This window comes from Pseudophryne corroboree, chromosome 9 (genome assembly GCF_028390025.1).
Source record: "Pseudophryne corroboree isolate aPseCor3 chromosome 9, aPseCor3.hap2, whole genome shotgun sequence".
Taxonomy (NCBI): domain Eukaryota; kingdom Metazoa; phylum Chordata; class Amphibia; order Anura; family Myobatrachidae; genus Pseudophryne; species Pseudophryne corroboree.
In genome coordinates this window covers 470,779,954-470,807,470 of record NC_086452.1, presented here as the reverse complement: position 1 = coordinate 470,807,470, position 27,517 = coordinate 470,779,954, and the positions used below count along the sequence as shown (strand labels likewise).

The 27,517-nt window shown below is 48.1% G+C and overlaps 2 protein-coding genes across 2 annotated transcripts in view; one reads left to right on the top strand and one right to left on the bottom strand.

Annotated features, from left to right (window-relative positions):
* The window catches only part of GLYCTK (glycerate kinase), a 43,320-nt gene extending 33,338 nt beyond the window's left edge, over positions 1 to 9,982 (bottom strand). The window contains exons 1-2 of the mRNA XM_063941352.1: positions 9,877 to 9,982; positions 7,816 to 8,053 (exon numbers count right to left, since the gene is read on the bottom strand). The gene's annotated coding sequence lies outside the window, so the exon portion shown is untranslated. The remainder of the gene's footprint in view (positions 1 to 7,815; positions 8,054 to 9,876) is intronic.
* A 78-nt stretch (positions 9,983 to 10,060) lies between these two features.
* Positions 10,061 to 23,515, top strand: WDR82 (WD repeat domain 82). The gene is given in 10 exon segments (XM_063941353.1): positions 10,061 to 10,825; positions 11,798 to 11,895; positions 12,387 to 12,453; positions 13,235 to 13,334; positions 13,421 to 13,537; positions 18,934 to 19,089; positions 19,174 to 19,218; positions 19,220 to 19,244; positions 19,320 to 19,462; positions 22,100 to 23,515. Coding segments are annotated over 10 exon segments (942 nt in total). The 5' UTR covers positions 10,061 to 10,664; the 3' UTR covers positions 22,130 to 23,515.
* The last annotated feature ends 4,002 nt before the right edge of the window (positions 23,516 to 27,517 follow it).

The following is a 27,517-nucleotide window of genomic DNA, read 5'->3' as shown; positions in this document are numbered from 1 at the left end:
ATGTAGGAAACGACCCAGTTGAAATTCCTCCGTCGGAACACTCCGATCCTCGCACCACGCGACATATTTTCGCCAAATGCGGTGATAATGTTTCGCGGTGACTTCCTTCCTTGCCTTAATCAAGGTAGGAATGACTTCTTCTGGAATGCCTTTCCCTTTTAGGATCTGGCGTTCAACCGCCATGCCGTCAAACGCAGCCGCGGTAAGTCTTGAAAGAGACAGGGACCCTGTTGTAGCAGGTCCCTTCTCAGAAGTAGAGGGCACGGGTCGTCCGTGACCAACTCTTGAAGTTCCGGGTACCAAGTCCTTCTTGGCCAATCCGGAGCCACTAGTATTGTTCTTACTCCTCTTCACCGTATAATCTTCAATACCGTTGGTATGAGAGGCAGAGGAGGAAACACATATACTGATTTGTACACCCAAGGTGTTACCAGTGCGTCCACAGCTATTGCCTGTGGATCTCTTGACCTGGCGCAATACTTGTCCAGTTTCTTGTTGAGGCGAGACGCCATCATGTCTACCATTGGTCTTTCCCAACAGTTTATTAGCATGTGGAAGACTTCTGGATGAAGACCCCCCTCTCCCGGGTGAATATCGTGTCTGCTGAGGAAGTCTGCTTCCCAGTTGTCCACGCCCGGGAAGAACACTGCTGACAGTGCTATTACGTGATTCTCCGCCCAGCGAAGAATCTTGGCAGCTTCTGCCATTGCACTCCTGCTTCTTGTGCCGCCCTGTCTGTTTACATGGGCGACCGCCGTGATGTTGTCCGACTGAATCAACACCGGTTTTCCTTGCAGGAGTGGTTCCGCCTGGCTTAGAGCATTTTAGATTGCTCTTAGTACCAGAATGTTTATGTGAAGAGACTTTTCCAGGTTCGTCCATACCCCCTGGAAGTTTCTTCCTTGTGTGACTGCTCCCCAACCTCTCAGGCTGGCGTCCGTGGTCACCAGGATCAAATCCTGTATGCCGAATCTGCGGCCCTCCAATAGATGAGCCTTTTGCAACCACCACAGAAGATATACCCTTGTCCTTGGCGACAGGGTTATTCGCAGGTGCATCTGAGGATGCGACCCTGACCATTTGTCCAACAGATCCCTTTGGAAAATTCTTGCATGGAATCTGCCGAATGGAATTGCTTCGTAAAAAGCCACCATTTTTCCCAGGACTCTTGTGCATTGATGTACAGACACCTTTCCTGGTTTTAGGAGGTTCCTGACAGGTCGGATAACTCCTTGGCTTTTTCCTCGGGAAGAAAAACCTTTTTCTGAACCGTGTCCAGAATCATCCCTAGGAACAGCAGACGTATCGTCGGAAAACAGCTGCGATTCTTGGAATATTTAGAATCCAGTCGTGCCGTCGAAGAACTACTTTAGATAGTGCTCTTCCGACCTCCAACTGTTCTCTGGAACTTGCCCTTTTTAGGTCGTGCAAGTAAGGGATAATTTAGATGCCTTTTTTCTTTGAAGAAACATCTTTTCGGCCATTACCTTGGTAAAAAGGCCCGGGGTGCCGTGGATAATTCAAACGGCATCGTCTGAAACTGATATTGACAGTTCTGTACCACGAACCAGAGGTACCCTTGATGAGAAGGACAAAATTTGGACATGGAGGTAATCCTTGATGTCCAGGGACACCATATAGTCCCCTTTTTTCCGGTTCGCTATCACTGCTCTGAGTGACTTTATCTCGATTTGAACCTTTTATGTAAGTGTTCAAAACATTTTAGATTTAGACTATGTGTCACCAAGCCGTCTGGCTTCAGTACCACAATATAGTGTGGAAAAATAATACCCTTTTCCTTGTCGTAGGAGGGGTACTTTGATTATCACCTGCTGGATATACAGCTTGTGAATTGTTTCCAATGCTGCCTCCCTGTCGGAGGGAGCCGTTGGTAAAGCAGACTTCAGGAACCTGCGAGGAGAAGATGTCTCGACTCTCCAATCTTTACCCCTGGGATAATACTCGTACGATCTAGGGGTCAACTTGCGAGTGATCCCACTGCGCCCTGAGACTCTTGAGACTACCCCCCCACCTTGAGTCCGCTTGCACGGCCCCAGCGTCATGCTGAGGACTTGGCAGACGCGGTGGAGGGCTTCTTTTCCTGGGAAAGGGCTGCCTGCTGCAGTCTACTTCCCTTACCTCTATGTCTGGGCAGATATGACTGGCCTTTTGCCTGCATGCCCTCATGGGAAAGGAAAGATTGAGGCTGAAAAGACGGTGTCTTTTTTAGCTGAGATGTAACTTGGGGTAAAAAAGGTTGGATTTCCCAGCTGTTGCTGTGGTCCCCAGGTCCGATGGACCGACCCCCAAATAACTCCTTCCCTTTATACAGCAATACTTCCATCTGCCGTATGGGATCTGTATCACCTGACCACTGTCGTGTCCCTGACATCTTCTGGGAGATATGGACAACGCACTTATCTTGATGCCAGAGAGCAAATATCCCTCTGTGCATCTCACATACATATATATAGAATGCATCCTATTAAATGCTCTACATGAATAAAATATTTTCAGTCAGGGAATCCGACCAAGCCAACCCAGCACTGCATCTCCAGGCTGATGGCGATCGCTGGTCGCAGTATAACCACCGTATGTGTGTATATACTTTTTAGGATATTTTTCCAGCTTCCTATCAGCTGGCTCCTTGAGGGCGGCCGTATCTGGAGACGGTAACGCCACTTGATAAGCGTGTGAGCGCCTTATCACCCTAAGGGGTGTTTCCCAACGTACCCTAATTTCTGGCGGGAAAGGGTATAACGCCAATATTTGCTATCGGGGTAACCCTACGCATCATCACACACTTCATTTTATTTTATCTGATTCAGGAAAAACTACAGGTAGTTTTTTCACTCCCACATAATACCCTTTCTTGTGGTACTTGTAGTATCAGAAACACGTAACACCTCCTTCATTGCCCTTAACGTGTGGCCCTAATGAGAAATACGTTTGTTTATTCACCGTCGACACTGTATTCAGTGTCCGTGTCTGTGTCTGTGTCGACCGACTGAGGTAAATGGGCGTTTTTAAAACCCCTGACGGTGTTTCTGAGACGCCTGGACCGGTCCTAATAGATTGTCGGCCGTCTCATGTCGTCAACCGACCTTGCAGCGTGTTGACATTCTCACGTAATTCTCTAAATAAGCCATCCATTCCGGTGTCGACTCCCTAGAGAGTGACATCACCATTACAGGCAATTTCTCCGCCTCCTCACCAACATCGTCCTCATACATGTCGACACACACGTACCGACACACAGCACACACACCGGGAATGCTCTGACAGAGGACAGGACCCACTAGCCCTTTGGGGAGACAGAGGGAGAGTCTGCCAGCACACACCAAAAACGCTATAATTATATAGGGACAACCTTATATAAGTGTTTCTCCCTTATAGCATCTTTTATATATATACAATATCGCCAAAATCAGTGCCCCCCCTCTCTGTTTTAACCCTGTTTCTGTAGTGCAGTGCAGGGGAGAGCCTGGGAGCCTTCTCTCCAGCTTTTCTGTGAGAGAAAATGGCGCTGTGTGCTGAGGAGATAGGCCCCGCCCCTTTTTCGGCGGGCTCGTCTCCCGCTATTTTTGAAGTTAGGCAGGGGTTAAATATCTCCATATAGCCTCTGTGGGCTATATGTGAGGTATTTTTTGCCTCTAATAAGGTTTTTATTTGCCTCTCAGAGCGCCCCCCCCAGCGCTCTGCACCCTCAGTGACTGTTGTGTGAAGTGTGCTGAGAGGAAAATGGCGCACAGCTGCAGTGCTGTGCGCTACCTTTAGAAGACTGCAGGAGTCTTCAGCCGCCGATTCTGGACCTCTTCTGTCTTCAGCATCTGCAAGGGGGCCGGCGGCGCGGCTCCGGTGACCATCCAGGCTGTACCTGTGATCGTCCCTCTGGAGCTTGATGTCCAGTAGCCAAGAAGCCAATCCATCCTGCACGCAGGTGAGTTGACTCCTTCTCCCCTCAGTCCCTCGCTGCAGTGATCCTGTTGCCAGCAGGAATCACTGTAACATAAAAAACCTAGCTAAACTTTCTCTAAGCAGCTCTTTAGGAGAGCCACCTAGATTGCACCCTTCTCGGCCGGGCACAAAAATCTAACTGGAGTCTGGAGGAGGGTCATAGGGGGAGGAGCCAGTGCACACCACCTGATCTGGTAAAAGCTTTACTTTTTTGTGCCCTGTCTCCTGCGGAGCCGCTATTCCCCATGGTCCTTTCAGGAACCCCAGCATCCACTTAGGACGATAGAGAAACTCCTTTATTGGGGATGTCTTGCTAATTGCTTATAATTCCCACCTGTTGTCTATTCCATTTGCACAACAGCATGTGAAATTGATTGTCAATCAGTGTTGCTTTCTAAGTGGACAGTTTGATTTCACAGAAGTGTGATTGACTTAGAGTTACATTGTGTTGTTTAAAGGTGGCCATCCACTACTCAGACTTGTCTGAACTGCAGATCTCATCAGATTTCTCTTGAGCTCTCCCGGGAGCTTCCCGGGAATCGGATCTGACCCTGGGCTTAATTTTCACTACATTCACTTCAGATGTATCTGATGCGATCTATCATGTGTCAGATCGCATCAGATATATCTGATGCACACATGCTACATGCGATTGATCTGATGCTGCTGCTGCCGCTGTTCCCCCTCTTGGTGGGTGGGAGTGGCCAGGGAGATGCCAGTCAAGTGACGCTTCAGATGAATCTGATCAGATACATCTGAAGAAAAAAAAACAATCCGATGTGCACCTGATTTCTTCAGATTCCGATAAATAGTTGGGGCAGCCTCAGAGATTTGTAGTTCAGACAAATCTGACACGGGAGTGCGCATCGGATCGGAAGAGCCATCCGATGTGACATTTTTCTTCAGATTTGACGGTCAGATGCGTCGAAATCTGAAGAAAACTGTCCAAATCGGACTAGTGGATGGGGGCCTTAAGTGTTCCCTTTATTTTTTTGAGCGGTGTGTGTGTGTGTGTATATATATATATATATATATATATATATATATATATGCACAGTACAGTAGGAGAAAGGGAAAGCACAAAAAAAAAAACACACGTCCATTTAAATCTGAAAATCCAAACTAAAATGACTGTGGGTGGTTTTGGAATATAAAAACAACATTTATTCAATAAAACATGAATACGCTGCAGTGTACCATACATAGGAATACATAGAGAGGAAAAGACCTGCCGCAGTGTTACATGTCACGGCCTCGTGAATCTGGAAGAAGCACAATAACACAGTCCTTGGGGAAGTTTGGGGCAGATGTATTAACCTGGAGAAGGCATAAGGAAGTGATAAACCAGTGATATGTGCATGGTGATAAAGGCACCAGCCAATCAGATCCATTATGTAAATTAACAGTTAGGATCTGATTGGCTGGTGCCTTTATCACCTTGCACATATCACTGGTTTATCACTTCCTTATGCCTTCTCCAGGTTAATACATCTGCCCCTCTGTGCCTTAATAACAGCAAATAAGACCTCAGTGGCTGCAGCTTATATTTACAGTCCCATGTTAACAATACACACGGAACTACAAGTCATAGGACCCAAACAGCTTTTAGCAAAACAATACTTGCCAGAGGGGTCTGTAGGTGCACCTGCCATAAGTACGATGAACACCACACTGACTGAGCCAAGGTGCAAGTTCTTTTTGTACAGCACCGTAGAGGTAAGTATCCCTACGCATTTTGGGGGTTATTCAGAGTTGTTAGCAAACCCAAAAAAGTTAGCAATTGGGCAAAACCATGTGCAGTGCAGGTGGGGCAGATGTAACATGTGCAGAGAGAGTTAGATTTGGGTGGGTTATATTGTTTCTGTGCAGGGTAAATACTGGCTGCTTTATTTTTACACTGCAATTTAGATGTCAGTTTGAACACACCCCACCCAAATGTAACTCTCTCTGCACATGTTACATCTGCCCTACCTGCAGTGCAGTACAGTTTTGCCCAATTACTAACTTTCTTGGTTTGCTAAGAACTCTGAATAACCCCCTTTGTCCCTATAATTAGTACCTTTATGACGAAGACTAACAGCTGTTACATTCTCACGGTTACATAATAAAAACCAACATTTACATTTATCGGAACGACTTATCTATCCAGTTGTCTACAAATAAAAAACAATGTACACAATATACTTCATATATTCTATAAGCATCATGTGATCATCTGGTCACCAAGAAACACATATAATGTATAAAGGTAAGAAAGCGTTCCTTACTGAACGACGTAAAACGATCAAACCTTAGTGCCGACGTCAGCTTACAATATATTACCCAGTCAGCTGATTAAAACAAACTTTAATGTGCAAATGTAATGGGCTCCCATTGGCTGGCCCCGGCGTGATGCTGGCAATACAGCTGCTAGATTTAAAGCGGCAATTAGTTTTAGGAGAAAACCAACCTGTTTTTGTTTTTTTTAAAAACTTATTACAGCTTTAAATCTAGCAGCTATATTGCTGGGAAAATCCGAGTCAATTAGCTTTAGGCCGAAGTTTTCTTTGCATAAAGTTATCATGTGAAATTACAGATCAGGATCTTACATGATCAAAACTCAATGTAAAGAAACTACAAGCAACTCGGTATTAGTAACAAGGCTTAATCATACAACGGTATTTATTATTATCCTTTATTTATACGGTGCCGCAAAGGGTCCGCAGGATCCTTACAGACCACTGCAGCTTATTAAGGAAGGCCCCTTGATAATGTTATAATTGGCATTAAAAAAGTTTTATAAAGTGGAGGGGCGTGGCTAAGGAGAGCATGGAGTAGCTGCTCAGACTGGGCGCTCTCCACCACATATATCCGGGCCGATTATCCTGAGGTACCCCCCCACCCACCCCCGAGCCTAAAATCATCTAACTGGTGGGGAAAGGTACCTGGACTCCTGTGGACCACACTGGCTGACCGCGGTGCGGTCTTTCTGTGCCTCTGAGCTCTTTCTCTCCTGGCTCCGTGGACCCAACATGGCGCCGTGACTTGCGGTCCCGGCTCTGGCGCCTGTCTCCCTTCATGGATCTGACGTCCCTGCGCTGTCTCCCCCCCTCGGCTTCCAAGCCGCAGAGACTCTGATCGCTGCTGCTTCCTGGTGCGGTCTGCTGCGCTACTGTATACCGCTGGACGGCGCCGCGGAGTGCCCGGTGAGTCGACCCCCCTCTGCAGGCCGTGCATGATGGAGCTGGGGGACACCTGAGAGACCAGATCCTGCTGCGGTGCCTTTCCTGTACTGCGGGGAGCGGCGGTCGGCCATTTTATAAGCGCCCACACACAGAGCCCTGGTTATGATCAACCCACGGAGCTGTGCCTCTCTATGCTCACAGCACCTTATAGACGCTCTCCTGTTTCTCTGTGTGCTTCACTGGGCATCCTTATAACAGCACTAGGGGGTCATTCCGAGTTGATCGCTAGCTGCTTTCGTTCGCTGTGCAGCGATTAGGCAAAAAAAAATTCAGTTCTGCGCATGCGTATGCGGCGCAATGCGCACGCGCAAAGTACTATTACAACGAACAATGTAGTTTCACACAAGGTCTAGCGATGCATTTCAGTTGCACTGGTGTCCGCTTAGTGATTGGCATGAAGAGGGCGTTTCTGGGTGTCAACTGACCGTTTTCTGGGCGTGTTTGAAAAAACGCAGGCGTGCCAGGAAAAACGCAGGCGTGCACACATGATATGTTTTGTATATTTCATCTACACTTTGCATATGGTTTTTGTTGTGTTTGTTTGTATGTCAGAAAAACCAAATAAAAAAGACTGAATTAAAAAAAAAAAAAGTTTTATAAAGTAAACAAAACCCATTTACCGCCACACACTCACCGGCTGCGCACTAGTTGTTGAGGAAAAGTCGCTTCCGCCCCCAGGCTCCTTCCCCAGCATCTGGGACCGCTGCCATCTGGCTGTTGGTACAGCTGCTGCAGCACCTCTTTCCTGTTGACTTTGGCTGTTCCCTCCTGAGCTGTTGCTCTGGATCAGGGCTGTAGGGTAGCAGGCACAGCGTTGGCACAGGACGCTGGGTATAACCAGCCGTATAATGTATTAGAGTGTCAGCTCTTATCTGTAGGTCACAGAAATACAGCAATTAATTGAAGGCAAACAACATATTTGGGGCAGAATGGTGTGCAGTATATTGCTCATAAATAGGCCCTAAGTGATTGTTACACATCCGTGTGAGCTACAAGCAGCTGGAATGCGAGAAGGTTCTACCACAATATACATGCTCTATATATACAGTCAAAACAGCTGCAATAAATTCATATACAGTATGCACATGAAATACTGCACCAATCCTGGTGGGTGTCTGAGCAAGGTGAGTACTGTAGGTGACCAACTGGGGAGGATGTAGACTCGTAGACTGCATTCAGCCAACCAAATAGGACTATATTTGACTAGGCAAAGTCAGAATACAAAGGGACGATGGCCTCCTACCGGCAAAGGAATGCAGTAGTCTAGGTAACACCACGGGTGTGGTTCATCAAATCGACAGTGTCTAGGTCGACAATGTTTAGGTCGACCACTATAGGTCGACAGTCACTAGGTCGACATGGATGGAAGGTCGACAGGGTTTCTAGGTCGACAGGTCTAAAGGTCGACATGAGGATTTTTTTTTTTTTTTTGGTGTCGTTTTCTTCGTAGAGTGACCGGGATCCCAAATTAGTACACCGCATCCCCTCGCATGGCTCGCTTCGTTCGCCATGCTTCGGGCATGGTGCCTTCGCTCCGCTACCGCTTCGCTCGGCACACTTTACCGTTCCAATCGTAGTCCACGTGGATCGTTAAGTATGAAAAAATTCAAAAAAAGAAGAAAAAAATGTGAAAAACTCATGTCGACCTTTAGACCTGTTGACCTAGCACATGTCGACCTAGAAACCCTGTCGACCTTCCATCCATGTCGACCTAGTGACTGTCGACCTATAGTGGTCGACCTAAACATTGTCGACCTAGACACTGTCGATCTTCAGACCGGATCCCAACACCACCCCTACCTGGCTGAGGCCGGAGGTACTGTATTCATGTGATTAGCAGTCTGTATAACACAACCATGCTGTTGTTATAGTACCACAGAAAACCCCTGTATAGTGCAATACAGCTGGCGCACTGTGTGCCAGTAAGAGATACATTTGCGCAGTCCTGAATTTTGTGCGGCGGAAGATGGATCCAGGCACAGTACGTGGATAGGTCTGGCACAGTTTCTGGCGTCACAGCCGTTGTCGCAATCTCTGGCGTTTTTATCAGCGTTGCGTTTTTGGAAGCCATTTTGTTCACTTTACAACCAACCCGATAAACGCACTGGGATTGACGACAGCGATCAGCACCAGTGATCATGCTACTGAGAACGGCTGCGAAACGCTTCAGCCGCAGGGTGGTCGCCCGGGGGCCCAGAAACACTGGGGGCCCACACACATATAGCTAAATCACCAGTGTGATGGTGGGCTCTGTGGCGTAATGTGAACTGGGGGGCACTACCTACACATTTGTAGCGCTGAGAGCATTCACACATTACACCTTATAATAACATCGCCGGTATATCATACTGACAATGTTATAGGTAGGGGCCCCAACAGGTTAGGTACCCCGGGGCCCCACAAACCTTAATGCGGCCCTTGCTGCTGTAATACAATATCTCTAATTCCAGATAAGGAACCCAGTAGCCTGCAGCAGGGACACAGGTGACAGGCAGATATCATGTATCAGGTCACTGTGGAGATGTAGCAATAATAGCAGTCACCCAGAAGCTGCCTCCTCAGAGGTCCCCAGTCCAGCAACATGGAGGAAGGGTCAGTGCCCAGGGGATGGAAGACCCCTGGCCAGCCTGGGCATGGAATGATTAGTAACACACTGAGATACATAATGTACAGCAGCAGCAGCTGACAGACTCACACTGACACAGCCTGGGCCAGGGAAATAGGGGGTAACTATGCCACACGCAACATGGCGGCCCCCATGGACCACAGACAGGGCGCCGCGGCCTTGGCATCCGAACATTCCACAGCACGCAGCGGCGCGCCGCACGCAACATGGCGGGTCTGACTGACGTCACGGAGCCGCCAGCCAATGGCGGGCGGCTGTTTTTTTCATGTGTTCCGTCGACGCGCGCTGCGGCCTCCCCTCCGGCTCCTGCGGCAACATGGCGGCGGCGGAGGAGACAATGAGCGCGGGCGGGAGGCGCCAACTCTGAGCCGCTGGTCACTGCCGTCCCCGTGTGCCGGCCTCCGGGAACCCGAGCTCCGTCACCCCCAGCCACGGGCCCCAGGGGGATCCGATCCCCCCCTACTGACACCCCGCGCAGCGGTCACCACACAGGGCCTGACAGCCAGGGGAGGGCCGGTGTGAGGTAACTTATTACCGCCCAGGCCCCATAGCTATACCCCAACCCCCCCCCCTCTCTCCCTGTACCCCAACACCCCCCCCCCATCTCTCTGTTCCCTAATACCTTTCCCTGTACCCCAACACTTACCCTTTTTCTGTCCCCAACATCTCCCCCCTCTCCCTGTACCCCTATATCCCCCCCACTGTGCCCCATCACCTCCCCCTGTGCCCCAGTACCTCCCATCCCCCTTCCATTTCCTCAGCTGCACCCCCCTATCCCCTGTGTTCCTGCATCCCCATATTCTGTGCCCCTCCCCCCTCCTGCACCGGGGCGCATCACCCTACCACCTGGGGCAGCCATGAAGCTGACGGACAACGTGCTGCGCAGCTTCCGGGTGGCGAAGGTTTTCCGCGAGAACTCCGATAAGATCAACTGCTTTGACTTCAGCCCCGGTGGGGAAACGGTCATTTCCAGCAGCGACGACGACTCCATCGTGCTGTACGACTGCCAGGAGGGCAAGTGAGTATTGGGGTCATTGTTATGGCTGCTGACTAGTACCCGCGATGGGGCGGTGATACACTGTTCGGTGTTTAATGATCGGTGGAGGCAGATACGCCGTAGCCTGCGGCGCATCCCCACCAATGGCTGCCACAGAGTGAGGTGGCGAGGGCAGGAGCCGGCGCGGTTGGGAGAAGAGAGACCTGTTGACCTGGTCAACGCCAGGACTAATATGCCAGTATACTGTAATATAAGCGTATACCGGTAAGAGACGGAACGGCGCTTCAGCTATGGGAGCCGGACAGTGACGCTAGAACTAGTATATGATGACTATGGTTTACACCAGGCATGTCCAAACTGCGGCACTCCAGCTGTTGTGAAACTACATATCCGAGCATGCCCTGACACTTTTTTGCTGTCAGAGACTGCTAAAGCTGTGTAAGGGCATGCTGGGATGTGTAGTTTCTCAACAGCTGGAGGGCCGCAGTTTGGACATGCCTGGTTTACACTAATCACCCGCCACCATGTGAGGTCATCACTTGTCTTTGGTAAAATGTCCGCCAGATCTTGGTCACTGGATGTAAACTTTCATGGTTGCTTGTTGATGTTTCTTGGTCTTGAGTATGGTGCCCTGCATGGCCCAAAATGACAAGTCTGCAACATTCCTCATGGCGGAGACATCTGTACAAAGGAAATCCCCTCCTGGTGTTTACCACGCTGGTGATTGCCTCCTTTATCCCCGTTGTCTGTGTGTGGCCGCCAGTTGGGAAAGCCTGAGATTGAGGGAGGGGCATCTTGGTTGGAAGGCCGCTGGGGAAGTGGGACGGGGGGGGGGGGGGGAGGCTCAGACGTGGTCAGTGAAGTGACTGGTAGGCTCCACGCTTAATCCAGACGGCTGCGGTCTTATTTGTATCCCATAGACACCAATACATCTCACTTTTATTATGACTCCGGGATTTTCGCCGTGTTTCATATTGTTTTCTGTTCTGACAGGCCCAAGAGGACGCTGTACAGCAAGAAGTACGGTGTGGACCTCATCCGATACACGCATGCAGCAAATACCGTGGTCTATAGCTCCAACAAAATTGATGGTACGCCTTTCCTGTGGTCCAGTGATTATATTCCATTTCCCTACATTTACGCTGCGCCGATTCTTGCGTTGCGTCCTTACAGCCGTTTATCTACTTTACTGTCGATGGTAGGTTACCTTCTTCAGGTGTGTCTTCGGTCAATGATAGGCTTATTCTACGGAGATGTCTTCGGTCGTACGCTTGGATCTGGGCTGAGGTAGTTGTTTGTACAGTTTAAGGGTCTGTGACATCACCCGCGGTTGGAGATAACTGTACAGGCTACTGCCTTGCCTGGGACATGCACCATCGGCGCAGAGTTCCTGCTCCGTTTGTGGATCAACAAACGTGTCTTCGCGTTGTGTGGTAACTCCTTCGCTTTCTACATTGTACCGGAGACTATTCTTTTATTTTTTATTTTTTTTATTTTTTTATACAACCCTATTTATTTGTAATGTATTTTATATATTGATGTTATGTTGCGTACAGCTAATTGCCTTACTTTCTTTCTGTAGATACCATCCGGTACCTCTCTCTTCATGATAATAAATATATCCGTTATTTCCCTGGCCACAGTAAAAGGTGAGTGACGGTTGTGAGGTGATATAACCAGCGTCTCGCTAGAGTTTGGCTCGGAAGAAATGATAAAAGGGAGTTGAGGCATTCCAAATATAATATTCAACTGAGATGATGCATTAAATATATATTTTGGAAAAGTTACGTTTAGTCGCTGCCATGTGAGAAGAGAAGTGTTCCGTTACGCTACAGGCTGTCACCCAGTGATCGTCACCCCTTTTTTTAAAAAGATTTTTTCCAAAGCATCTATAATAGAGGACTCTGGAAAGCAGAAGGCATTAGTTGGCTGTGTCCTGTTGCGGGATTCAATCTTAAGTGGAGACAACTGCTTACCAAGTGGTCAGCTCTGTTCCCCATTTACCCACAGACACCCGTGTCGCCAGATTTAAGTGGTGCGGCTGTTCGGTACTTGGTCCCGAATTCCCAGACTAATAGATCACAGCTAGTGCGATTGGACGAGAATTGTGGTTATTGTGCAGTTGCACTTTCCTCCAGTCCTGATGGGGTATCTGGATGTTCCAAGTCAGCTGTTGATCAACAGGTGTTTTCTGCCTGCGTACTGCAATTTGCAGTGGAACTGTCTGTCATTGCAGTGTATACAGACAACTGTATATGGCCAGTTCTGGTTTAGAATATTCTGGTTATTCTGACATCTGTTATCTACCTGAAATTCCCGCTATTCTGAGAAGGGTTAGGTGTGTTGTGTAGATAGGGAAATGTCTCCTTGTGTTTATCTTGGAGCTTTGACCTTCATAGACCTTCACTCAATGTCTCATTATTTTGACAGGGTCGTTGCGTTATCTATGTCTCCGGTGGATGATGCTTTTATTTCTGGGTCCTTGGATAAAACCATCCGCCTGTGGGACCTCCGGTCTCCCAACTGTCAGGTTAGTGACGTGGTTCTCTGATGTTTGTATGTTGTCAGGGCCTATCAAAGTCATCCGGCTGAGGGTATGTTCCTTCCTCCGTACAGGGTCTGATGCACTTACAGGGGAAGCCAGTGTGCTCGTTTGATCCAGAGGGTCTTATTTTTGCCGCAGGAGTTAATTCAGAGATGGTGAAGCTGTATGACCTTCGCTCCTTCGATAAGGTAAATCTAAAACGACCGGTCATGTGAGTTTTGTGTTTACTAGGACAGTTACGCTGGCCGCACACGATTCTATCCGGCCACCGCACGGTTGCTGCATAAACCTAATTGACAAATTGCACCGGACTTGTTATGGCCAAGCAGCTGGAGCTGACGGGCGGCTATTTGAGGTTGAAAAACAGTTGTCGGCGCGGACCAATATTCTTCCTCTTCCGAACACGTGTTTTATTATCTAAGGGGCCGCATGAGGCAGAGTTGGGCTGATTCTGAGACATCTAGTGTTCCCACTAGGCTGTGTCAGCAGGGTGCTGCGGCCTCCCCTAATGGTGGCTCCCCCTTCCCCCCTGAAACAGCCTGTCCTCTGCCAACCACACCCGCGGGTCGCAGTGCCCTACGTGTGGGAAATGTTACGATTAAGATCTCACTGCTGGATAGAGGGGGTAATTAAGACTGCATTGCGTCAGCGCGGGCGCACCCCGGGAGCCTCTGCCTGATTGGCAGGTAGAGGCGGGAGGGGGTGTGCCAATGGCCTTAGAACGCTGGTGGCTGGGCGCTCTCCGACAACGCAGGCGTGTCTGGACTGTTGGGGGGGGACGGGCCGCGGCCCTGCTTGACGTCACACGTAGCTGCTGCGACCCGGGACGCAGCGGGTAGCTCCCTGCCAGAGCACAGGAGCTGCGCAGGCAGGGAGCTACTCGCCGGGTGCAAAAGCATCGCCGCTGCGCGATGCTTTTGCACCAGTGCGGGGGGGGGGGGCAGAACCAGACATGTGGGGCGGACTAGCCCTGTGCTGGGCGTCTCCCCGCATGTCTGAGAAAATGATCGTAGTTGTGCTAAATTTAGCTCATCTACGATCAGGTCTAAATTAGGCCCTGAGTGTGGGGTCAGCCCAGCATCTCGGTAAGTGCTGGGCACTCCTCCAAGAGTGATGAACAGGGGGGCGTGTCATGAGACCACACCCCCTCCCTGAGTGATCAGATTTACCACACCGTGCCCTGTCCACTGCTCACCCTGGAGTGAACAATAGGCTTCTATTGCAATATGGTAACGTTTAGCTACGACGAGGACACCACTGCCTTCATTAAATTGGGCCCATATTCCTGTCTGTGCTGTATAATAAGATCTCAGCAGGGGCTTTTGGTGCGGTCACATATTACAACCAAATCTGCAGACATGTCCGATAATGATCTGCTGGAGCCAAACACGAGGCCGCATTGGATGAATTTGCTGAAATCCCCTCTGCATGTGGCTGGCTTTATTCTCAAGGTACCCAGAAACGCTGCTATTTGGTCTTCACTTTTTTTCTCTGACGTCCTAGTGGATGCTGGGAACTCCGTAAGGACCATGGGGAATAGCGGCTCCGCAGGAGACTGGGCACAAAAGTAAAGCTTTGGGACTACCTGGTGTGCACTGGCTCCTCCCCCTATGACCCTCCTCCAAGCCTGTTAGATTTTTGTGCCCGACCGAGCAGGGTGCAATCTAGGGGGCTCTCCTGAGCTTCTTAGAAAAAGTTAGTTTTAGGTTTCTTATTTTCAGTGAGACCTGCTGGCAACAGGCTCACTGCATCGAGGGACTAAGGGGAGAAGAAGCGAACCTGCCTGCTTGCAGCCAGCTTGGGCTTCTTAGGCTACTGGACACCATTAGCTCCAGAGGGATCGAACACAGGCCCAGCCTCGGAGTCCGGTCCCAGAGCCGCGCCGCCGGCCCCCTTACAGAGCCAGAAACAGAAGCCCTCTCCCGCCTCTGCCAAGTCCTCAGCATGACGCTGGGGCTTTACAAGCGGACTCAGGCACGGTGGGGGCCCGTCTCAAGAATTTCAGCGCGCAGTGGGCTCACTCACAAGTGGATCCCTAGATCCTTCAGGTGGTATCTCAGGGGTACAAATTGGAATTCGAGACGTCTCCCCCCTCGCCGTTTCCTAAAGTCTGCTTTACCGACGTCTCCCTCCGACAGGGAGGCGGTATTGGAAGCCATTCACAAGCTGTATTCCCAGCAGGTGATAATCAAGGTACCCCTCCTGCAACAGGGAAAGGGGTATTATTCCACGCTGTTTGTGGTACCGAAGCCGGACGGCTCGGTGAGACCTATTTTAAATCTAAAATCCTTGAACACTTACATACAGAGGTTCAAATTCAAGATGGAGTCACTCAGAGCGGTGATTGCGAACCTGGAAGAAGGGGATTATATGGTGTCTCTGGACATCAAGGATGCTTACCTCCATGTCCCAAGTTACCCTTCTCACCAAGGGTACCTCAGGTTTGTGGTACAGAACTGTCACTATCCGTTTCAGACGCTGCCGTTTGGATTGTCCACGGCACCCCGGGTCTTTACCAAAGTAATGGCCGAAATGATGATACTCCTTCGAAGGAAGGGAGTTTTAGTTATCCCTTACTTGGACAATCTCCTGATAAGGGCAAGATCCAGGGAACAGTTGGAAGTCGGGGTAGCACTATCTCAGGTAGTGTTGCGGCAGCACGGTTGGATTCTCAATATTCCAAAATCGCAGCTGATCCCGACGACGCGTCTTCTATTCCTAGGGATGATCCTGGACACAGTCCAGAAAAAGGTGTTTCTCCCGGAGGAGAAAGCCAGGGAGTTATCCGAGCTAGTCAGAAACCTCCTAAAACCAGGCCAAGTCTCAGTGCATCAATGCACAAGGGTCCTGGGAAAAATGGTGGCTTCCTACGAAGCAATCCCATTCGGCAGATTCCACGCAAGAACTTTCCAGTGGGACCTGCTGGACAAATGGTCCGGATCGCATCTTCAGATGCATCAGCGGATAACCCTGTCACCAAAGACAAGGGTGTCTCTCCTGTGGTGGTTACAGAGTGCTCATCTTCTAGAGGGCCGCAGATTTGGCATTCAGGACTGGGTCCTGGTGACCACGGATGCCAGCCTGCGAGGCTGGGGAGCAGTCACACAGGGAAGGAATTTCCAGGGCTTGTGGTCAAGCCTGGAGGCATCACTTCATATAAATATCCTGGAGCTAAGGGCCATTTACAATGCTCTAAGCCTAGCAAGACCGCTGCTTCAAGGTCAGCCGGTGCTGATCCAGTCGGACAACATCACGGCAGTCGCCCACGTAAACAGACAGGGCGGCACAAGAAGCAGGAGCTGCAAGGATTCTTCGCTGGGCGGAAAATCATGTGATAGCACTGTCGGCAGTGTTCATTCAGGGAGTGGACAACTGGGAAGCAGACTTCCTCAGCAGGCACGACCTCCACCCGGGAGAGTGGGGGACTTCACCCAGAAGTCTTCCACATGATTGTGAACCGTTGGGAAAAACCAAAGGTGGACATGATGGCGTCCCGCCTCAACAAAAAACTAGACAGGTATTGCGCCAGGTCAAGGGACCTTCAGGCAATAGCTGTGGACGCTCTGGTAACACCGTGGGTGTACCAGTCAGTGTATGTGTTCCCTCCTCTGCCTCTCATACCCAAGGTACTGAGAATTATAAGACGGAGAGGAGTAAGAACTATACTCGTGGCTCCGGATTGGCCAAGAAGGACTTGGTACCCGGAACTTCAAGAGATGCTCCCAGAGGACCCGTGGCCTCTACCTCTAAGAAGGGACCTGCTCCAGCAAAGACCCTGTCTGTTCCAAGACTTACCGCGGCTGCGTTTGACGGCATGGCGGTTGAACGCCGGATCCTGAAGGAAAAAGGCATTCCAGATGAAGTCATCCCTACTTTGATTAAAGCCAGAAAGAATGTAACCGCAAAGCATTATCATCGCATTTGGCGTAAATATGTTGCGTGGTGCGAGGCCAGGAAGGCCCCTACAGAGGAATTTCAACTGGGTCGATTCCTGCATTTCCTGCAAACAGGAGTGTCTATGGGCCTAAAATTGGGGTCCATTAAGGATCAAATTTCGGCCCTGTCGATTTTCTTCCAGAATGAACTGGCTTCAGTTCCTGAAGTTCAGATGTTTGTCAAGGGGGTACTGCATATACAGCCTCCTTTTGTGCCTCCAGTGGCACCTTGGGATCTCAATGTAGTTTTGGGGTTCCTAAAATCACATTGGTTTGAACCACTCACCACTGTGGACTTAAAATATCTCACATGGAAAGTGGTAATGCTGTTGGCTTCGGCCAGGCGTGTCAGAATTGGCGGCTTTCTCCTATAAAAGCCCTTACCTGATTTTTCATACGGACAGGGCAGAATTGAGGACTCGTCCTCAATTTCTCCCTAAGGTGGTTTCAGCGTTTCACCTGAACCAGCCTATTGTGGTACCTGCGGCTACTAGGGACTTGGAGGACTCCAAGTTGCTGGACGTAGTCAGGGCCCTGAAAATATGTTTCCAGGACGGCTGGAGTCAGGAAATCTGACTCGCTGTTTATCCTGTATGCACCCAACAAGCTGGGTGCTCCTGCTTCTAAGCAGACTATTGCTCGTTGGATTTGTAGTACAATTCAGCTTGCACATTCTGGGGCAGGCCTGCCACAGCCAAAATCTGTAAAAGCCCATTCCACAAGGAAGGTGGGCTCATCTTGGGCGGCTGCCCGAGGGGTCTCGGCTTTACAACTTTGCCGAGCAGCTACTTGGTCAGGGGCAAACACGTTTGCTAAATTCTACAAATTTGATACCCTGGCTGAGGAGGACCTTGAGTTCTCTCATTCGGTGCTGCAGAGTCATCCGCACTCTCCCGCCCGTTTGGGAGCTTTGGTATAATCCCCATGGTCCTTACGGAGTTCCCAGCATCCACTAGGACGTCAGAGAAAATAAGAATTTACTTACCGATAATTCTATTTCTCGTAGTCCGTAGTGGATGCTGGGCGCCCATCCCAAGTGCGGATTGTCTGCAATACTGGTACATAGTTATTGTTAACTAAATCGGGTTATTATTGTTGTGAGCCATCTATTCAGAGGCTCCTCTGTTATCATGCTGTTAACTGGGTTCAGATCACAGGTTGTACGGTGTGATGGTGTGATTGGTGTGGCTGGTATGAGTCTTACCTGGAATTCATGAATCCTTCCTTATTGTGTACGCTCGTCCAGGCACAGTATCCTAACTGAGGCTTGGAGGAGGGTCATAGGGGGAGGAGCCAGTGCACACCAGGTAGTCCTAAAGCTTTACTTTTGTGCCCAGTCTCCTGCGGAGCCGCTATTCCCCATGGTCCTTACGGAGTTCCCAGCATCCACTACGGACTACGAGAAATAGAATTATCGGTAAGTAAATTCTTTTTTTTATGCCTGTCCGCACCGTCTATGGGTTTGCTAAGGCAGCGGGTCCTGTTCTGCGTCTGATGTTCAGGAAATGTAACTGTGCTCTGTAAGATCTGGGTGCTTGGTCCATGTGCAGATTGCAAACCCATTCGCTTGCTCAGTCATGTTTGACTTTAGAGTCTCTTCAATTCCTCTGGTTCAGAAAATGACGACCGTTGCACATTTATATATTCAGGGTCCGTTTGCCACCTTCAAGATGAACTATGACCGCACCTGCGAATGGACGTCACTCAAATTTAGCAACGATGGAAAATTAATTCTTCTCTCTACCAATGGCGGCTTCCTGAGGCTAGTTGATGCGTTTAAAGGGGCCGTGTTACACACCTTTGGGGTAAGTAGTTTGTCAGGATGGGATTGGATAAAAAGGATGTGTAAGTGGATGAATCTGATTGTGATACATATGTCTCTCTGACAGGGTTATAACAACAGTAAAGCGGTCACGCTAGAAGCTTCGTTCACCCCCGGATTCTCAGTTCATTATGATCGGTAAGATGAGTAAGAATGGTCTTCTCCCTTGTTATGTGGCTCCTGGGCTGCTTCTCATCCTCTGTCTCTGTGCAGGGTCGGAAGATGGCAAGATCCACGTATGGAATGGAGAGAGCGGCATGAAAGTGGCCGTATTGGATGGCAAGCACACCGGACCCATCACCTGCTTACAGTTCAATCCCAAGTTCATGACCTTTGCAAGTGCTTGTTCCAATATGGTGAGCGAGGATTCTGAAAGTGTGGGGTCATCTTCTACCTGTGTGATGTGGGAAGTAGATTAGATAGAGAATCGCAGAGGCAGCTTGTAGACTGGATTACACAAACGTATGGAAGTAGTACTTTGAACGTAGCTAGCTATTGTGCATCTCCCCATCTCTATTCCTCTGTCTCATCTTTGTCCCTCCTTTATCTATATCTAATTTCTGCTGTTGTACATCTGTCTCTCTCTCTCATTCGTCATTCCCCATCTTTCATCTGTACCCCTGAGCTCGCTCATATATCTATATTACGAGGATGCAGGCACTGACAGGGGGTGTGCAGACCTGTACATCCATACAGCGCTAGGGGGAGAAGAGGGGCTATATGAGGCAGCCGGTGAGAGCTGGGAGAAGAGGGGCTATATGAGGCAGCCGGTGAGAGCTGGGAGAGGAGGGGCTATATGAGGCAGCCGGTGAGAGGCGGAGCTTTCCTCCAGCTCTGACTGCGCCACTGCTAAACATAATTCCTATCCCTGTAAATATGTATTGTAGCATGAAGCAGAGAAGAAGATGGAACATTTAATGTTCTGTTCTACACATTCCACTGTCGGCACATTGATGGGCATTTCATCTTATATGTAAACTGCAAAAATACATTTACCACAGTCTGTGGACAAATCAATGTCCTCCCTATCAGTCCATGTAAGAAATACCTGAACTAATTTGACCTTTTAGGATTGGCTGTGTGAACAGCATTTAGCAATCTAGTATTTGGGGAACTTTAGAGGGCGGAGGTGTCCTCTTCCTACACTCTGTACTGTTACGTATGTAACTTGTAAATGAATTCAGTGCATCCCTACTAAACATGTCAATTGGATAGCAGAGTCCGAATCCCACTTTGGATCTTTAAATAGGACACGCTTAAACTACTGTGTTATTTAAGCCAATAAAATCAAATATTATTCTGTGCAATGAAGGTTGCATGGAATTTGGGATTTACATTTAGTTGGAGAAAGACCAAGTGTTCGGCAAAGTCTACAGACGTTCGGTAAACTCCAAATCCATAGGTTGTGTTCTGCAGGCATCCAGTGCTGCCCGAGATGTAGCAGTGGCCAAACTCCCATCCCCCCCCCCCCCCCCCCCCCCCCCCCCCCCCCGTACAGGCCTGTGCTGCTAGCCATTCCTGCTACAGTAATCTGCAGTGAGTGGTAGTACTGTATACTATATGGTTAGATAAAATAGGGTGTAATGATGCTGAAATGTCTCCGGAATCCATTGAACCACTTATAACCACGAGATAAGCGCTGGCGGCTGTGGATGGGACATGTGACCTTTCCTGGCATTGTGTACGTGCAGCGAGCAGACTGCAATATGACCATAAACCTGAGGCTGCAACCAAGCGGAGTAATTGGCATTCATACTTTTCTACGGTTTCATTGTGAAACCTGCAAGATTGCAAATTACACACCTTACCTATCTGCATTTATTTCTAGAGCCAAGTACACACTCTAAATTATTGGGCCAATTTCCCAGTAATCTGGAGATCGGTCTGATTTATTGCGTAGTGTGTATGAACAATCGTTTTGGTGTTTCACCGATAAATGACCAATCTTGCCCACAAACACGATTGTGTTCAATTATCTGATCTAATGGACAGGACTGAATCTTGGCCACGGTCTTCCGATATCGACTAGTGTGTGCGCATTCTCCATAATCTCGCCCTATTTCCAGGTGTAAAAATCGGGTAGTGTGTGGTTAACACCCAATTGGGTGATTTCTCGAAAAGAAGTGTGTAGCACAGATATTGGGACCTTGCACTGGGCGAATCATCATACAGCTGGTCTTCCCAATAAAAAAGAAAAAAAAAACTGTACCTGGCTTTAGACCATCTGTAGTAGAGTGTGTTACCCGGGTTGAGTAAGAACGGTCTTTCAGCGGGAGGGAAGGACAATATGCTGCAGTAATAGAAAGTGAGGGTAAGCTATAGGTCTTAGTTTTTTATTACTATAGTATTACAGGTGTCGCTGTCTCCCCCACGTCCTTTACTTTTTATTTTTTTCTTAAACATATGTCACAACGCTGTAAACATAAACACAAAGGACGGTTACCATCAGCTCCGTGAAATTTAAATGCAGCTTTTGCAAAATAGATTGAATCTTCCTTTGCTTCCCGTTCTGCCATTTTATCAGCTGTGGGTAGATAGGTAGCTGTGGTAGGTGAAGGTCGTCCTGTGTAGCAGCCAGTGTATGTAGGGCAGTACATCGTTTTCAGGCAAAATTGGTCTCCAGGCAAATGGCGGACGCTGAAGCACGTTTTTGTATTCGTAAACAATAAGTCTAGTGCAAGTCCTGCAGAATACGGAGGTTGAGCACTTGTATCTGCTGCCCTGATGGAGAACCCATTAGCCAGGCTGCCAGTACATAGGAGCCAGTATTATCATGTGTAATGTATTTGATGCATTGGTCACACAATTTGAGACCTCAATCATCTGAAGGGTTTGAGAACGTAATAAATACACATGGGTGGACTTGCATATTTTTAGACTGAAAATATTTCACGTTGTACCAAAGTGCGTTATTGTGTCTCTGTATGTGCAACCAGATGGAATCTGTATTGTGAGCATGGTATCTAATCTGTAATGGTCTCTCCTGTCTACAGGCCTTCTGGCTGCCGACTATTGACGACTAGTTCACCAGTCACCCAGCCGGGGTAGCGAGAGCCCAGATGTTAAGCTAAAAGGATTCTGTTGGAGTCCTCTCTGAGTGCGGAGAATGAGTATGGACCTACCTGCAGGCTCCCCAGTATTACACCGCTTCCACAATAGACTGATAATTCTGCTTGCCAAACTGCCCAGTGCATGGTCCAGGTCATGCATCCGAAGATATATATATTACTACAGCGCAAATGTTGGATTATGAATCTACCGTGCAGTGTCTGTGAGATGTCCTGATCACATTAATTAATTTGGTTCGGTTTTTCTGTTAGGTCCTTTTTTAATTGCTGTGGAAACCTTTTTATATATTTCCTATTTGTATTAGTATATCTGGGGTGTGTCTGGCCCCACTCCTCTCTGCCGGGACCAGTTACACAATCCGCTCGCCCTATATTGCTGGGATATATACGGTCTGTATTAGTGTACCTGGGGTACGTCTGGCCCCACGCCTCTCTGCCGGGACCAGGTCCACAATCCGCTCGCCCTGTATTGCGGAGATATATCCTGCCTGTATTAGTGTACCTGGGGTACGTTTGGCCCCACGCCTCGTTACACAATCCGCTCGCCCTATATTGCTGGGTTATTTCAGACACCCATTGTGCAACTCTGATGAAATACAGCGAGGCTCTGAGTACGCGTATGTCATGTGACAGACGTGTATTTAGTTCCCTGAACGTTGGGGTGACCGCCCGCATTATTTTAAGTTTTACTTGGGATCTCTTGCGCAATGAAGGGACTAAATGTAACCCTTCTGGTTCAGTCATTTTATCTCCGTTTGTGCTTTGTGGACACGAGTGAGAGAAATATTCCCTGCATCCAGTGTTGTTGCCCTGACACCCTGTTGTACACCGGTCCGGAGGGCTCAGTGCCGTTACAGCCCTCGCCGTCCACGCCCAGTATATCGAAGGTGGGGCTTCCTCCCAGAAAACCTGAGTAAGCCGCAAGTAAAAGTTTCAGATTTTGTTTGTTGGTTCAACATTTAATTTCATTTTGTTTTATTTGGCTCCTGAAAGAGTTTGAGAATGGAGACTGCACGTGACAGCTGGTAATGTGGAGCATGCAGTATAGAAAGTGGCGCCGCAGCGCCACTTACCTTGCAGTATGTGAATGCCTGGTGTATAATACCTGTATAGCGCTACTTACTCTCTCAGCTTCAAGTATTTAAAGGGACATGGCTTGTGACACATGCTCATCTCCATCATCCCTAAGGGACTGTCCGCCAGCAGTATTTCTGGCTAACGTATTCCACAGCCGCACATTTTATACTGTCCAGCCGCACAAACAAATTGACATTTATTCGCCTGCGTGTACATAAGTGTTGTGATATTGTGAGTTTACTGCAATAAACATCCACAACCGTTTCTTGTATATAATGTTTTTTTTACACAAATAAAACAGTGATCAAAAAAGTTGTGTAAATTGTGATGTGTTCATTGCACAGCGGACGAGATGTGACGCGCCAGCTATTGGGGCAGGGAAATCGGGGTGAGCTGGAGAGCAGTGGCAGAGATCCTCGGTCTGACGGGCTGTGGTTATGAGCACCTCCTACTTTGGACGCCGGCAGCGCGTAGCCCATGCAGTACGTCACGTGTGGTGCGCTGGCTTGGTGGGTATATACGGTGTGTGATAGGCCGTCTGCACACATTACGCGTTGCTGTCATGGGTAAAAGGGGAGATTTACCCGAGCTGCAAAAAAATGATTATTGGCTTTCGGGCCAGGGTGGCGGTATTTCTGACACAGCGCAGTGTGAGCTGTTTGCATGCTGCTGCAGGGAAGGTGTATCGTGACTGGACAAATAGCACCATTGCCAATAACCAGCGTGGAAACTGCGGAGCACCACGTGCCATTGATGTGAGAGGGGAACGTCGGCTACGAAGGTGCGTGAGGGCCCACCCACGCGCTACAGTGCAGCAGCTCGGCGTCACAATGTACCTGGGGCTACCAGACGGGTGTCTAATATGACGGTTCAGCCCATCTCGCTGCTGTCCGTGCCGCACACAGCGGTTACTCCGGCTATTAGCTGGTGCTAATAATAATGTGACCAGACCATGTATATGGCTTAATATGTAGCTTTCATCATTCTGAAGTACTGCTTGGTCTTGTTGGGATAACGTCTGCGCTAATCTTCATGAAGCCTTATTAGTAGGTATTTATATATTAGGTATTTATATGGCGCACACACATTCTGCAGCGCAGGAGATCCGTTCCAGATGTTCACCTGAAGCCTGGTCTGGGACAGTACATGGAACTCTGCTCTTGAGAACAGATGGGAAATTAAAATCGATTATTTCAATATTTGGTTTTCACTTGTAAAAAATGGACATAGAAAATTTACTTTTGCTCGCTGAAAATTTCGTCTGACCAGACCCCCTTCAATCCCCTTTACTATTGCAGCTTACAGACATCTCTATGTAAATAAATCCTAGGCGGAAACTGAAATGGGAAGTGAGACGTACCTACCTACAGTTACTTACTGACCCAAATATGCCAGCACAGCCCAAGATTTTATCCCTGGAAAAGTCCATGTAGCCCGATATTAGGACATAATGGGTTCTATGTAGTAAGCCTTGGATAGAGATTAAGTGGACAGAGCCAAGCAGCTCCTAACTGTAATTTTTTTTCTGTCAGCCACTAGGGGACACTGGCACAACTTCAAGACTGTGGGGTGATGATGGTGGCTTACAGGGAACTGGCACTTTAATCTAAGAAGTGAAACAGGCTCCTCCCCCTCTATCCCCCATGATCCCTCAGTTTTGAATTTGTGCAGAGGGAGCCAGTCACTGCTGACTGAGCTGCTCCGTTATATTACTTTACTTTATTTAAAAAAAAATTTACAAAAATTCTTCTTTCTTGGGACTTAGTTCCCTTAGCTTTGTCACGCTCGGCGTAAGTTGTGGTTCCGACAACTGAATTTTGGCTGAAGGGACAGCTGCCTGTGAGGTGAGTAAACGAGGTGTCTGAATGTAATTCCTCCTCATGGGGTGAAGGCCTTACTAATTGTTAGCGTTGGCAGGAGAACGTAAAGAAAAGGAGGACACCTTGTATGCTATTGGATTCAATACTCATTCAATAGGATATGGTCCAATGATTCTGGGGGCAAACTTCTTGGAAGGGACCTTGAGTCTTAAGTTTCGAGTGGAAATCCAGACTTGATCCCCCACTTTGAGACTAGGGACAGCCTTCCGTATCCGATCTGAATTTTTTTTTTTTTTTTTTTTATTGGATGTTTTAAGCAAACTATAAAACCCCTTGCGCTATTTAGACTTAACTAGAGGCAACAGGACATGAATAAACTCAATAAAATAATTTATAAGATAATTTTATTATCTATAAAATCAATCAAATGTGAACACAGAAATAGTTCATCAACAAATGAAATAATTAATATGCGCATATAAATAAAACTATAACATTAATTAAATAATAATAAGACTACTAATTGAGCATAAGAGGTGGATCATATAACTAATAGTGACCACAGTGGGCTAAAAATTGATAATGTCCTTGTTTTTAATTCTCAAATAGGACAGTCCCATTAGATGTGCTCATGAATAATTCATGATTAGATATCATATGGTGTGATATATATGAAGCCTTTGTTTATATATATATATATATATATATAATCGATGAATAAACTTATCCAATTGCTCACATAAACAGATGGTTCTTTACTTATGGGATAACTGTTCAAAAGTCATGGAGGAATTGATATAACACCCGGGACTTTAGTGCATCGCAAGCACCTGTAGAATATAGCTCCCGTTTCAATTACCACGAATGGCGTCCTCCGTCTCCCACTGAAACTGGCTCTCGTACACACACCTTAACTGATTTGGAGAGAGAGATGTCAGTCCGGCTCCCGGAGCTCTGCGTACTGCAGGCGCTACAAGTTGATTCAGCTCCCGTCTTCAAGCCGCCGCATATAGCGTCCTCCCGTCTCCTGCTCGTCAGTCTCGGACAACACTGCACATCAATGCGGACAAACAGCCGATGTCCACCGGGTCACAAATAGGGCACTTTCTCTACTTTTAAGCAAAGCCTCATGAACTTTCTCCACATCTTAGTGAATTGCTGAAGGGCTAACTTTGCGGCAGGTACCTCGAGAGCTGGAAGAGATTGGAAAACGGGAACACGTGGATGAAGTCCACAATTCACATAAAAGGGTGTGGAATGGGTAGCGGAATGGTAAAGATTGTAAGCGAATTCAGCGAATGGAAGATAGTCCAGCCAATCGTCCTGAGAAGAAGACATGAAGATTCGTAAGAAAGTCTGTAAGTCTTGGTTTACTCTCTGTCTGGCCATCCGATTGAGGATGGTATGCAGAGGAGAAACTCCATTTCATTCCAATAGCTGAACTCCGTGCTCTCCAGAATTTAGCCACAAATTGAGGCCCTCAATTGGAAACAATCTCTTGTGGAAATCCATGTAAGCGGAAGATGTCTGATATGAACTATTTCGATAGCTGTGAAGCGGTTGGAAGACCTGTGAGTGGGACAAAGTGCTCCATTTTGGAAAATCTGTCCACAATGACCCAAATGGTGTTTCGTCCTCTGGAGACAGGCAGGTCAGTTTTATAAAGTCCATGGAGATGTGTGTCCAGGGTTTTTGTGGAACCAATAGCGGATGGAGAAGACCAGATGGTGATCCTCTTGGATTTTTATGTTGAGTGCACTTTGGGTAGGCAGCTATGAATTCCAAAACATCCGTCTTCAGATGAGGCCACCAGTAGGAGCGTTGGATGAATTTGAGTCCTGATGCTACCCGCATGTCCCGTACAAGGTTTAGGTATGAGCCCATGTGAGCAGCCTTTTTTTCTGAGTTCTGGTGCAACGAAGGTTCTTCCCGGTGGAGTAGTACGAGTTGCAGCAAAAGAGGCAGGATCCAGGATGAATTGTCTGCCCGGAAGATCTGTGGACTCATCTGAATTCAATGAATGAGAAAGTGCATCTGCTTTCAGATTAAGAGACGCTGGACGATAACTGAGCTTGAAAGAGAAACTGGAGAAGAGAAGTGCCCACCTGGCTTGCCGTGTGTTTAAACATCGGGCGGTCTGAAGATATAAAAGATTTGTGATCTGTGGTTACTGAGATTGGGTGCTGAGTTCCTTCCAGCAAGTACCTCCACTCCTCAAAAGCAAGTTTTATAGTAAGCAATTCTTGTTCCGCAATAGCGTAGTTTTGTTCTGCAGGAGAGAATCTTCGGGAAAAATAAGTGCAGGGATGAGCTTTCTGGTCCTTGAAGAACTGGAATTAGACGGCCCCCATTCTTACTGAAGAAGCATCCACCTCTACCTGAAAGGGACGACTGAGATCAGGTTGCCGAAGGATAGGGACTAACCTGAAAGCCTCTTTCAGAAATG